This window comes from Oreochromis aureus, linkage group 1 (genome assembly GCF_013358895.1).
Source record: "Oreochromis aureus strain Israel breed Guangdong linkage group 1, ZZ_aureus, whole genome shotgun sequence".
Taxonomy (NCBI): domain Eukaryota; kingdom Metazoa; phylum Chordata; class Actinopteri; order Cichliformes; family Cichlidae; genus Oreochromis; species Oreochromis aureus.
The window spans coordinates 15,297,472-15,311,771 of record NC_052942.1 but is presented as its reverse complement, the minus strand read 5'-3'; the positions used below and the strand labels follow the sequence as shown (position 1 = coordinate 15,311,771).

Below are 14,300 nucleotides of genomic sequence, written 5' to 3'. Positions count from 1 at the left end.
AAAACTACAATGTCAACATTTCCCATTTCATCCCTATTTCATCCTTGAAATGTTAGCTAGCATGTTTTAACCCATTGTAAAAGCATACTGTAATGGAGGAAATCCTTTGCTTGGCTCTAAGTTGATATACTATGTAGACAGAAGTGCTGAGCCACCTACACATTAGCTGCTCAGTAATGGTTACAGATACCGTGAAGCTCCCGGCTCACAGTTTTGTGCAGATGTTAATGCCAGAGAAGGTTTGGATGTCTGCAGAGCACTAGCAACTTTTACATACTATGCACCTCAGCATTCAGTGACCCCGCTCTGTAACTCCACAGTGGTCTGACCCTTTGTCACTGCAGTGGTTCTAAGACACTTCTCTTTTGCAATGTTATCATTTACAGTTGAGGGAGGGAAGAAATTACAACCAGTGAGCTCTGTAGAACGAATCATTCTTTCACAAATGGTTGTAAAGCCAGACTGCATGGTTATGTGCTGGATTTTATACATCTGTGACAATGGGACTGAAAACAGCTGAAAGATTAAAAGACTGTGTGGCCCACTACTTTTTTCCATATATAGCATATGTCTGGTCTGTATTTTAACAACCATATTTCTGTAGCTTACAGTAGGGAGACAAGCTGTATAAGCGCAGCTTAGACTTACAGGTCTAATTCATTTAATAAGGAACAGATCTGCTGTTTTCATAGAGAACATTTATTGATGGCTTAGTTTTGAAGATTCTGCTATTGCACAAAATCGACCAGCGAGCAATTATAATGCAAAACGAAATAAAGTTCATTTCTCTTTTCTAACACACCCACAGTTGGTCCATTTGTTTTGCAGACAATGTGCGTGGTCACAAATTTTGAGCTACAGACCACTGTGCTCATTGGCAGATGGCAAAATTTACCTCATGCACACCAACATTTGCAGCCTCACCAAAAGCACATCTCAAAGCTGTGAGGCTATTTATGCTAGGGTACTTATACTTGCAATGCCAAGCAAGTGTTTATCATGCAAGTTATTATCATTTGCCAATTGTTATAAAACACAAGGTAAAGCTGAGGCAGATGGAACCGTTAGTATTGCATTTATGTCCTAAAAAATAGTGGAGAAAGTGGTTTATTTATCGGATGATGGGATGGATGAATAGACAGGGAATCCCTTCAGAGTGAAAGAATGATTACAACCACCTTAAAGGTAGATTAGAAACTTTAATGTCACCACTTGCACATGTGCACCCTCATATGAATCACTTACTTGGTGCTTACTCACTGTGTCACGCTGTAAGCATGAATTTGAATGTTCTCTGACAGACATTGTTAGATCACGTTGGATTCTAGCGGTGACTCTTAAAACAAAGTTATTAAATGTGAGCCATTAATGTACTTTGTATGCATGAATGAAAGGGCTGAAGGTGTGACTCATCCAGCTGTGTCTTACTTAATATAACTGTGCGGTTTCAAGCTTATCTTTAGCTGTTATATGGTCCTATTACTTGTTTCTGTACAGTCTGTTTAGAAAGTAAATGAATGTTCTCAACATGTGAGAACTTTCCAAATCAAAATGATTAAATTACATTGTTAGTCTTTTTGACTTGTAATGATTAGGAATTCTCAAACAAAGCTCAAAGACCTTTTTTACACTGTTGAAATTTTGGACTTCAGTCCAAATTTATTGGAATTAAAACTGCTCTGGGAAACACTAGTGCACATGCAAGCAAAGACCGCCTGCAGCCGAAGGACAAATTTTCACAGTGTGACTTCTAATAAGGCTCGCATGTGCATACCAACCAGTCAAAAGGAAATGAGGCAAAATACAAAGGGCCAGTTTTGTAATATTTGAATTAATTTTAGGAATAAAACATTTCCTTCCCAACCAGGTCAAAACTCTCCTTTTTCTCTTACTGCCATCATGTGTTTAGACTCTCTGCATGGGCTTGTGGGCCAAACAGAAGAGTTGTGCAGTTGGATATGAGGGCATGCCAGCTCATATATGACTTTTAACCCTCATCTGTTAAAGGCTGACTGGGTATTTTGTCACCATGTCAGGTGGGCGGCATACACACCTAAGTTTGTGAATGCGATGACTCGAGAACGAGGCGACATGGGATTTTGAAAGTGATACCATATAGGTGTCTGCTCGCAGGCTTGGGGGTAGCACTGGTGGTTACCAGTATATTTTTTAATTAATGCCACAATTCACTGGAATATACGACATGCCTCAGGAGGATATTATCTAATAGATTTTATTGGACCCATCCTACACAATGTAACATTAGGTAAACTTGCATGATGATCGCTGCTACGCTGTTGAAAGTTATCTGCAAAAAGTAGTAAGCTAACACATTCATTCAGTTAGCACCTCTTATCTCTACTGGTCATGTTAAACATGTCCAGTCAGTTATCTTTATTAGAGTTTTTATGTTGTCAAATCTGAAAGGCCCCCACGTAGTTCTGTGGTTTGGCATCATGCATATCCATTCAGCATTGTTTCTGTTGTTTTCTATTAGCACCAAGAACAAGTATAGCTTAATGGTCAAGAAGCGCGAGCAGGTCACAGTGACAGCACTGCACGCTGCTAGCTGTGCATGTTGCTTATATGCTGTGAATTTTGAGGGTAAAAAAATGTAACAAATTTACCAAAGACATATGTAATGCCTTATTAATTCAGTTAGTAAGAAGCAGGTTGTTGTTTCATCTTTCAGAAATAACAAATCTTTTTGCTGCGTGATCATAATTAGCAGCTAAATGTGCTTAAACTTACAGAAGGTAGTTGTGTACATTAACCCCTTCTAATGAAATTCTGTCCTGTTTTGCAAAGTAATATGTAGCTATAGCTTTCAAATTAACGTAGAGTTGCTGCCCGAAGTTTACACACATGGACATAGAAGTCATGGTAACTTTTAAATTTGGATGATTTCTTTAAATTGTTTTTTTTCCAGGGTGAATAATTGTTGTTGCTGTATGTTTAATGACTTTAAAAAACAATTTAGACTTTCTCTAATGCGCTGAAGGACAAAAGTATACATACAGGCTGAACTATAGGTCTCTGAGTCATTTCTAAACAACAACAGAGTCCAAGAAATTCAGTTCAAACAGTTTACATAAGTACAAGTTATTTGGATGTGTCAACACTTCGCTAGGGTCTGGAAGAGGACCCAGACTTTTACCCTCCAATGAAAAGAAATGTGCAGATGTCCAAAAACAACCCAGGAATCATCGAGTCTCAAGGCTGCTATGAACTGGAAACTGCTGAAACACCAGTGTCGCTGTCCACCGTAAAGCCAACGAAGAAAGAAGCCCCTGCTCCAAAATTGACACCTTTAAACTCGACTGAAATTCACAGCTGTTCAAATGGATACGCCAAATACCTTCTGAAGAAAATTTTATGGTCACACGAGACAAAGACTGAAATTTTTGGACACAATGACAAGAGTAAAGGTGAGTATCTCAGGCCTAAGAAGACTGTAGCAACTATCAAGCATGGTGGTAGTAGCATCATGCTTTGCGGGAACAGTGGATGGAATAATAAAGGCAGACTACCTCCAAATTTTTAAACTTCAGCCCAAATCAAGAACTAGATGGGACAATGATCCCAAACACATCAAAAATGGTTCTGGAATTAATAAATCATTCACGTTAACATTAGGTTTCTGGAATGACTTTCCCAAAGCCCTGATCTCAGCTCTACTGAGAATTTTTAGAATATAACCAACTAACTGTGCCTAGAAGAGTGGTCAAATATCCAGCCAAAGTTATGCAGAATTATTGAAGCTTGTTTATGGCTACCAAAGCATCTGGTTGACTTACAACTTGCTAAAGGATATTTAACCAAACATTAATGTGAGTGTATCCATATATATGTGAGCCTGTATTTATACTTATAACCCTTTGTGGATTAGAGGAAACGCAAAATAAATTCAAACTGCACTCAATTTCTTTTTTTTTTTCCTTTTTGGTGAATGTGGTGACTGTGAATGTATGACTGCAGCTGTAGTTAACGAAAAAAGTGCAATATTTTCCTCTTAAATAAAACAAATTTTGCTACTGTTAATTCAAATGATTACGGTAATTTCTTATGAATGACAATTGTGTTACATAGCACTTCGTTCACAACCGCTAGTTATTCATTAATAAAAACGGCACCTGACATCTAACCCAACTAATGTCTAAAGTGCTTGTCGAGAAAGTGGAAACAAAAACCCTCAAATGGTTTCAAGGAAATGTCTTTTATTTGTCTAAGACTGATGAGCTTGATGCTCAGAAAACATGATTTTCAATCAGTGGTTTTAATTAGTTTTAGTTAGAGTGATTGTTTATTTACTGTTTTTATTTATTAAACCTTTAAATTCAAATTATATAGTCTTCTCCAATACGTCTCACCTCTTTTCACATGGTGCAGTACAATGACCAGACAGCCCATGTGAAAGTACGATACAGACACAGTGGTTTGGATTGATAGTCAAGTGCTTTCCATTCATCTTTTCAGACTTTTTGTATTTGATGTGTTCATTGATCAGGCTTATTTAGGGCTTTTCCAGGCTTTTGAATCAGTCTTAGGCAAGTTGACTGCCGGTATGCCGAGTGGAGCACTGATGTTTTAGAAAGCAGGAATAATGCTGTCAGCTACAAATAATGCAGCTATTCAAGCACATTAGTCAATAAACTTGGAAGCAATCTTGGAATATGAAAACATCTGTGGATGAATCAGCATGTTACAAATGAACACAAACACACACACACACACTGGTATCCTGGCTTGGTCAGAGAGGAATGGGGTTAATGGCGGATTACTGCAAATATTATGAGCACCTGTATTCAGACATTCATTAATAAATTGACATTAACGGAGAGTTTAATTACACTGAAAGCAACAAAGGGGGCCCTTTTTGATAAGCACTGATGTGGTTTACATGTGAAACAGATTGCTCCACGCTGTGCCTGTTGAAATAAATTTTCTGGGCTTTCTTTAATATAAACACCAAAGCAAATTTAAAGATTAAAGAAGTTAAATTGCACATTGTTTTTAAAGACACTTTACCCTTAGATGTGCAGAAACATTGAAATTGCCATCTGTTTAGTGACAGTTTAAAGTTACTTGACCTCCTTATGTGTTTGGATTCTGTGTGTCTATAATCTGTACTTTTTTGATATTGTCAGTGCGCACAGAATAGTTTTGTGGCTATTTTGTGATATTTGTTTTTTAATCGTCCTCAATTTTTCAGTTGTTCTTAATAGATAGATAAATGAATGTTTTTTTATAACTGAATGTTTAAAGGCAGACTTAGCATTGAGTACTCTGAATTGGTTGGTGTTTTCCCTGTAGTCCATTTTCCTACATACCATACAGTCTGAGCATGTTTCAGCCAATATAAGCCCTATCATTATGACGTCCCTTCTTTGCTGTGCTTCATAAAACTTTCAAAAAAGCCATAAATTATACACATTGAGTGACATTCTGAATATGCATATACTTGCATTCTGAGAACATGAACAAAATGACACTATAAGTAGAACACAGTGGTTAGGCAGGAAGTTGAAATTCAAAGAGGGACAGATAAAAGAGAAGCTGGAAGAAAAATCTGGGAACCAGATGTATTAACATGCAGGATGCAGCTGAATGTAAATTTGGACAGCGCCTCATCTCTTAAACATATTGGCCTGTTGTGGAGGAAGGCTTAAGTTTTTTGGCTCTTTGTACTGTCTTTGTGCTCTAAAGATAAACCCTGCATTTGTGAGAGAAATGTTTGTCTACCCTTTATGGCTACAGTCACAGAATCCTAATATGTCTAAGAGACACAGAGAAATGCCAAAGCATAGTAAATCCCAGTCAAATTAAAATAAATTTGACTTAGGTGGCAGGTAATCTACTAATCAGAAGGCGACTGCCTCAGTCCGCATGCCAAATATTTTTGGGCAAGATACTAACCCCAAGTTGCTCTGATGCATCCATCAGAGTGTGAATGTTAGAAAGAAAGCACTTACGTATAGAAATAAGTGGTTGGGTGAATGAGGCGAGTTGTATAAATGTGCTTTGAGTGCTTCAGTAGAGTAGAAAAGCACTACATACAGTAAGAACCAGTCCATTTACCATTTACCAGTAAATTACTTTCCCCTGGTTATTGGTACTGTTTGTATTATTGTATGCACTTTACTCAGACACAGAGTGAGAGACAGAGCAGGAGAGCAAAATACCACTAGAGCATAACCATTACTATCCAAGGTTTATTGTACTATATTGATTATTGCATAAAACATTCTGAGTCATTAACTTTTAATTAAATATGATGTGCATAAAATATCTGAAGGACTAGTGAGTGGTAATAGTGACTTTTAAATTCCAAGCGTTCTATAATGCATTTTTTTGGTGGTAGAAAACAAGATATGAGCTTAACAGTAAAGGTGACCCCAAGTTAATGCACAGAGGTGAAAATACCACCTAACTTAGCTATTGTTTTAGTTATACCATCAGCATATTGGTTCTGCTGTTGAGTCTCATTGGCAGGCTTGTTCAGTAACAGAGCTCACCTCACAGTATGCCTGCCCACATAGGCTATGACAATGGTCAGTCTTTACATTACTTTATTATAGCCATGATTTTAAAAGATGACCTTTCTCTATACCATGAATTGACTCTGTGTGTGTGTGTGTGTGTGTGTGTGTGTGTGTGTGTGTGTGTGTGTGTGTGTGTGTGCCTCACAAAGTCCACTCTGGCACAAGAACAGTTAATATTTCCATGCTTGCATAGCACAAATAAAACAGCTAATAACATAGCATATCTTTAAAATTCAGTATTTTTCTGTCACAGACTTTTTTTTTATTTCTCTGGACCACAGATTTGTTGTTTTCAGCAAATCTCCATTTCATAAGAAATTAAATACCAGCTGTCAGAGTGTGGGTATGTTAAACTGGGTATTGCTTCCCTTCCTCTGGGTTACTAAGAAGTGACATGTGACATGTTTCTCACTTATATAACAGTGTAGGGATTCATTTTCACACACACTTGGAGCCAAAGATTCAGACCATTGCAATAAAAGCTTTTTAGCTTTGCTGCAAGAGAGCAGTTATTTTTACTTTTCTCAGCTGGAAGCAGGGCAAAAGAGAAAAGGGTAGCTGAGGGAGAGAGACAGAGAAGCAATGTGTGAATGTGTGTGCGTGCACGATGGAGAGAAGGAGATGCAGAGGGATGTATCGAATAGGGAGACTACGCTGATGGTAAATGGGTCACCCTGTTAGGAGTCTACAGCAGACCTGCGTGTAGTTAAGAGAATCATGGCTGCAGGCTGTGTGCGCTGGGCTAAAACCTTACCCGGTGACACAGTAACTGTACAAGGAAGGAATTAAATGCATTTTAAATGTATGTTCATGTGTAAATTATATATGCTTCACCTCACGGTATGCATTTGATGGAACATTTAATTAGTCTAGTGAACGTGCGCCAGCGTTTGTGCAATGTTCCGCCACTTTATGCAAGTGTTTTTATTAGCGTATGTGGGTGTGTGCATAGAAGCTTGTGTTATCTTGAATTTGTGTTTTTGGAGTGACAATAGCACAACCTACACAGCCAGTGTTTCCTGGTGCCTATACAGTATCGCAGTGCAGTGCTGGAGGGCTGAGAGGACTTGTTAATTAATTACTGGTAGGCGACCAGCAGAAAATTCATCAGTGACTCTTTGATAATTGATTATTTGTTTAAGTGGTTTGTCACATTACAGTCCCATTCATTTACTGGTTACAGATTCTCACACGGGGTTTCACTTGAATTTCTCCGTTTAAAATCTTTGTGATCAGAACATGATGTGTTAATTTCACTTTTTAAAATAAATGAATAAATAACCCTGGATAAAGAAACAAGTGTGGAATGGTCATTAGAATATGAAAGGAATTTTATTCTGAAAGTCTAAAGCTTTTGCAGGCATCCTGTTTTCACAGTAGTAGTCATAATTCAAAGAATAAAACCCACTATCCTTTTCAGCCCTGAAAAGAAGCTTTACTATTTGCAAGCTTTTATTCTGACAGTCCAGTACTATTTAGCTAGCCTTTTTCGAAATGAGAAACAAAGTGCAGACATTGTTCATCAGCCACCCCATGTCCAAGTGTGAAGGAGACAGGAAAGAAGCGTGTTAAAATGGAATTTAGTTATTGAGTAGGTGTTATTTTGAAAGGCCAGATTTTTTAAACATATCCTGCTTAAACCACTATGGCATCCACACAATAGTCCATTATATTCATGTATTATTGTAGGGAGTTTACGTCACAAAATGAAGTACCTTGAGCCAACTGTTGCTGTGATTTGGTGCTATATAAAAAATGGAAATGAATTGAATTGAACTGAATTGAATTGAATAGCTCATTATATACAGAAGAGCCAGCATCATTTATGAGCCCCAGCAATTGGCTTCTATATTTGTTGTTTGCAAGCTTTTATTATGAAGAACACACTTTGCTTAGAGTCTGATTTTGAAGGGTGAATCAAAATTTAGACAGTCTAGATCACCTTCCCTCTCTTTGCCATCCTTACAGCAACACTTATTCAGTCCAAATGACATCCTGATGTCCTTGCTGTAGATCCTGATGAGATATATCAGTGAGTCAATGTCTCACTTGCTCCTGGCATACAGCTTGATGCCATCCATGTACAGGAGGTGGCAGATGGTCATTCAACTCCTGAATGTGTTTCTATAACCACTTGCTGTGATGAGCTGGCTGAGGGTGTTGAGGCCTATACAGCACAGCAGCGGGAACAGTGTATCACCTTGATATAATCTGAACTTTGATGGTGACTTGTGCAGTTGGCATGGAGTTGTTGTCTTCCACAGATTCATTCAGTACCTGATGAAGGCTATTAGTACGCCATTAATCTTTTATAGCACCAAACACTCCAGTAGTTCATGTAAGGCGCAGGCTTTCTTGTAGTCAGTCCAGGCGGTGCTCAGGTTGGTCTGCCTGGTCTTAGAGTCTCTGACTCTATCAGTGAAAGGGTCTTTGGAGAGCAGGCCGTTTGTTCTTTTGAACTCTGCCTCTCTGCTTTATCTCTTCAGACTAGTAGCCAGAGGTGTGAGACTCTGTTTGGCAGTTTTGAGATCCTCAGTTATGGAAATTTTGTACTTATCCATGGGCTGCTGACAGTGGGGATGGTAACTATGGCGGTGTTAACATCGTCAGATAGGATTTTGTTAATGAGCCCCAGATGTTGTACAACTGTCTTGAGTCTGGCTAGTCTTAACTACCATTATTGACTGCTCGGTATTGTTCCTTTTGTGTTGTCTCCTCGGGATCTTCAGCTCACTAACTGCTTCCTTCTTTTGACATTAAAGCACTGAGCTATCAGCTGCTTCTTGGTCAGCATGGCCTTCTGCTCATCCATAGGTTGTACCTCTTGGGTCAGGGGGGCATTTAAGCTTCGCTTTTTCATGTACTTTGTGTAACTTGTTTAAATCAGCAGCAGCAAATTAGCAACGGTGAGGCTATTTTGGAGTGTGCTGACATATCTGTGGTTCCAAAGGTAAATCAGTGGAGGTCAGAGAGCCCACACATGAGCACAAGTATCATCAGCGCTTTCGATATTGCTACCACAGAGCTTGAAATGTCCCATATGGTGCATAGCTGCTGGTGTGTGTGTTTTTGTCTGTCTAGTAAACACTGTAAAGCTCCCAGTTTGCTCTTCAGATTTTTTCCCCCCTTGGCTAAAATCTCTAACTTTACTCTGAGGATTAAGTGCTGTCAGAGCTGTAAATCCTTGTTGTTTCATTTCATTTGTCTCTCATGTAAAAATCTCTAAACAGACAACTTTGTACTGAAAAAACGCACAGGCAGTCAAACGATTTGTTTGTGTGAGCAAAAGCACTACAAATGACGTTGGCTTTTCCCCACACTGAGGCCGATTCTGTTGCCTATTCCACAGAAAACAAAAGGACAATAGAGGAACACAAGAGCGGCCAAGGACACTGACCAGTATGTTGTAATTCTCGTAGAGCCTCTGGGTATAGCATCAACACCAAATAGACAAACAATGTCATGTTGACTTCAACAAGACTTTTTGCTTTATGTTGTGACATGCACAACATTTGCTTCGTATCATTTTATATGCGGCAACACGTGTTGAGAGACACTGTATCACTAGTAGCTTTAGCTTCAACTCAGACGCTAAATAAAACAATTAATGCATGCAGTGAGAAGGACTGTGTCCTTCATGGAGATTCCACTTAGTCCTAAAATTGCTACTTTCTTTCAGCAAAGTAGGCCCGGTATTTGATTTTCAGTGAAAAAAGTCAGGCTGTTGCATTATATGACTGTAATATTATTGTATGTAGGGGAAATGTAATCACCTAGCATCAAACAAGCTGGCACACATGTAAATCACTGCGTTTACCTCTGAAAAATCATGCATTTTCCGTCCAATAGCCTGTTCCAGTCCATACAGTACAGAGTGAAACAAAAAGGAGTTCATATGGTATAGACTGAGGGTCCATCCCTTTGCAGTAGTTGCTAAAGAGGCTTTTTAAAGTGTGCTGCTGCTGGGCCATGGCAGTCTAGCAGCAGCACAAATCTCTGCGCTTGTGTTGTAAAAATTCAGCAAGGTCAATCAAGCAACCTGCAAGAAGCTGAAGGAGGCCTAAGAGCGTTTTAGCTATGCCAAAGAAGTGCTGTTTTTTTATGTCCATGTGTATGTGCGCGCTTGTGTGCATGTGTGTGAGAGAGAGATAGCCCTGAGTAAAATAAATGAAATGAGAGCACCAGCATCGCTCTTGTTTTGGCACTGCCACGGCAACTTTTCCTTCTTAATGTTAGGAGTGGGCAGGAGTGGAATTTAAATGTCCTCTCTCTTTCTTTTTACCTTTTTTTGTCGTTGTTGTTCTGCAGATACTTTCTATTTCTTACTTATTCTTTGATCTTAATGGTCTTGTGTTGTATAGGTCTGGTTGTTGAGGTGTTTGTCTTTGGCCTGGTAAGTGGTTTGATTTGACATTTATCCTCATGTCTTCACAGGAAACCAATGAGCTGGTGGCGATTAAGAAGTTCAAAGACAGTGAAGGTGAGTGGAGTGAGCCAGGAAGTTAGGAGAAGAGAGAGAAGCTGCTGTCTAATTTCTGCTTCTTTAATTTCTGCACAGAAAATGAGGAGGTCAAGGAGACCACTCTTCGGGAGCTGAAGATGCTTCGGACACTGAAGCAGGACAACATCGTCGAGCTGAAGGAGGCTTTTCGGAGGCGGGGGAAGCTCTACCTCGTCTTCGAATATGTTGAGAGGGTCAGTTCAGCGACTGCGTCGTTATCATTTGACTTCGCACACGTTCCTCCTCTCTACTCTGCCGTATCTAGATTCCTAGCCTACTTCTAAGTTTCAGGATGTTGAGACTGCTCACTTAAGCATTAAAAAGTGTCGCCATGGCAACATATGAACTATGCTGTTGGTGAGTAATGGTATTCCCCACTGTGTTGCCAGGGTACCCGGCCAAGTGTTTATTTTATGACAGGTTTTATTTTCATGCTGTACTCTAGTCATTTAGCATGGTGTCCCCTCTCACCCCCTGTCAGGGCTAAAATAAAAAAAAGAAACAAAAAAGAAATTAAAGGTTAACACCATTTATATTTTTAGAGCACACTTTCTAACAGGGAATTTCTTGCACCTTGCAGAATATGCTGGAGCTACTAGAGGAAATGCCCAACGGTGCTCCGCCTGACAAAGTCCGCAGCTATATTTACCAGCTCATCAAAGCCATCAACTGGTGTCACAAGAATGAGATTGTGCACAGAGGTGAGGAATTGTCACCTGGTCTAATGTCACATCTGAAAATCGCACTTTTGTGATAATTCTAATGATTCAAAAAAGGAGAAATTCAGCTCAAATTATGCTGTTGTGCATGAGCATGTTGGTTGAGTGTGAGCCTTTCCACACATCAAGAATAGTTTTCTAAGAAAAAGTACTGTCATAGGAGGGAAACTGAAGCTGAAGTAGACCTTCAACTCTCTGCAAAAGATGTATATTGTTGTCTTGTGTTCATGTTACGTATTCATGTAGTAGGACAGCATTTGAAGCATATTGTTAATGCCTCATTTTTCTACATTTTTCTTCCAGATATTAAACCAGAGAACCTCCTTATCAGCTCCGAGGATGTTCTCAAACTTTGTGACTTTGGTGAGTCTTCTTTGGTTCTTTACAGCAGCCAGTCATGTGTCACAGTGCTGTAAGGATTTAGAGTCTGTGTGCAAGGCAGTAAAAACCCCCAGACCACGCACATTTCACTGCTCGAGTGATGATAACTGCTTTTAAAATCAGGCAAACTCTTTAAAACAGCTTTCAGCTGCCGATTGATTGTGATTATTTGAGCTTTTGCAGTTATCTCTGTGATTGCATTGTGCCCAGTTTGGTTTCTTGGGCTTAGTTCAGTGTGAAAAATCCCACCATTAATTTGTCACCTTGTAAGTTGTATATCAAAAGGATCAATTCTGCCATTTGGGAAGCAGCCAAGCAGCATTATAAAATGCAGCCTGCTGGGTTTTAACACAATTAATCCGCCAAAGAAGCCCAATTAGTGAAGCACCTATTTTCTCTGTAAAACACTAATAAAGTGCATTGATATGACACGTCTTTGCCATTTTACTGTTTTCCAGGTGTGTGTTTTACATTAGCGTCAATATCAGCAGGCTCACATGGTTAGTTAGCGTTGCATAATTGGCTAATGCAATGCTATTTAGTCAGCTGGGGTGAGATTTGTTTGTTATTCACTGTTGGAGCTGGCGTTCTGTTTATTGTGACTTTTTTATGATTAAAATGGACTCTCTGTACGACACTTTTCCAAAGCACAGTCTCCAACCGCCTGCAGTGACATAACTAATTAGTTTGATCACATGGGAAGACCGTGTTGTTACTAAGCTGTCCAAATTATTAGAACACTGAGAGTCCTTTTTTTGTTTTTAATTGATCTTTGAAAGAGTCTAAATCGCATAATATCACACGTCAATGTGATGGCTGTGTAACATACAGAATCAGGTGTAGGTGATTTAATGAATATCTGTTACTCTGGCTCAGGTTTTGCTCGTAACCTGTCTGAAGGAACAGATGCCAACTACACTGAGTATGTCGCCACAAGGTGGTACCGCTCACCTGAGCTGCTGCTGGGGTGAGTTCCTGTGTGTGCGTCTGCGTGTGCATGTCTGTGCATACATGTGTATGCAGGAGTTGAAGTGAGAAACATGAAGCGAAGGAAAGAGCACAGAGCACAAGATATGTTTCTGTGTTTTTCCACAGAGGGTATCAGAAGCTTTTGCATGTGATACCACCATACCTTAAACAAAATAACACAGTACTGGTCTCATTTTCTCAGCTGATACTCATTCATTTTTGCATTATATGTTTAATGTATCAGCTCGTACCTACAGCCTGACACGAGTAAATGAAAGCAAGTTATAGCAGAAATCTTATTATATCAAAGCAGCTTTAAATAGAGATCTCTTCTCATTATAAACTGAGGCCAAAGTTTCCAAAGATCCCAAAAATGTCCAGCTGCATTTTCTGGAATAAGAAGAAGAAGAAGAAGAAGAAATGAACATGATTTTAATCTGTTTAAACAGGAGCCCAGTAAAAATAGACTTAGAGTGTCTGGGCTATCATGAGACTTATTTTATTGCATATGTACCAGCATGCATTCATCAGTATGAATAAAATGTACCAAGAAAATATCCCCGACACCATTGACAGGTAGGAAGGATCCATGCTTTCATGATGTTTATGCCAAAATCCTACAATCTGAATGTTGCAAATCAATCTTCTGTTCTAGTGAGTTCATGTGAACTGTAGCCTCATTTTCTTCTTCTTAGAAGAATGACAACCAGTGTGGTCTTCTGCTTCAAGATTCAGCATATTGTGAGATGTTCCTCTGCATACCTTGTTTGTGGTTATTTAAGTTACTATCAGCTTGAAGCAGCCTGGCCATTCTCCTCTGGTATAAACGAGGGATTTTTGGCCAGAGAGCTGCTGCTCAACTTTTTTGGACCACTCTGTAAAGCCTAGAGATGGTCGTGTGGCAAAGTCCCAGAAGATCAACAGTTCCTTAAACATTAAGAAATAACCTTTCTTCCTCATTCTGATGCTTACTTTGAAATTCAGCAGCTCGCCTTGACCATGTCGACGTGCCTAATTGCATTGAGTTGCTGCCATGTGATTGGCTGATTAGATATTTACATTAACAAGCAGTTGAATAACTTTTTTCCTAACAAAGTGGCTGATGAGTATGTGTAAAAGACACTGGAACTATAGATTTTTTTCCTTTTAGAGTGAATCAATTGTCCAAGCAGCAGGCAAATCAATAAA

The 14,300-nt window shown here is 39.2% G+C and overlaps 1 protein-coding gene across 1 annotated transcript in view; it reads left to right on the top strand.

The window, feature by feature from the left end:
• Window positions 1–14,300, top strand: part of cdkl5 (cyclin-dependent kinase-like 5) — a 36,962-nt gene that overhangs the window by 4,004 nt on the left and 18,658 nt on the right. Inside the window, exons 3-7 of the mRNA XM_039608768.1 lie at window positions 10,977–11,022; window positions 11,101–11,237; window positions 11,624–11,744; window positions 12,066–12,125; window positions 13,020–13,110. Coding sequence (XP_039464702.1) covers window positions 10,977–11,022; window positions 11,101–11,237; window positions 11,624–11,744; window positions 12,066–12,125; window positions 13,020–13,110 — 455 coding nt within the window. The remainder of the gene's footprint in view (window positions 1–10,976; window positions 11,023–11,100; window positions 11,238–11,623; window positions 11,745–12,065; window positions 12,126–13,019; window positions 13,111–14,300) is intronic.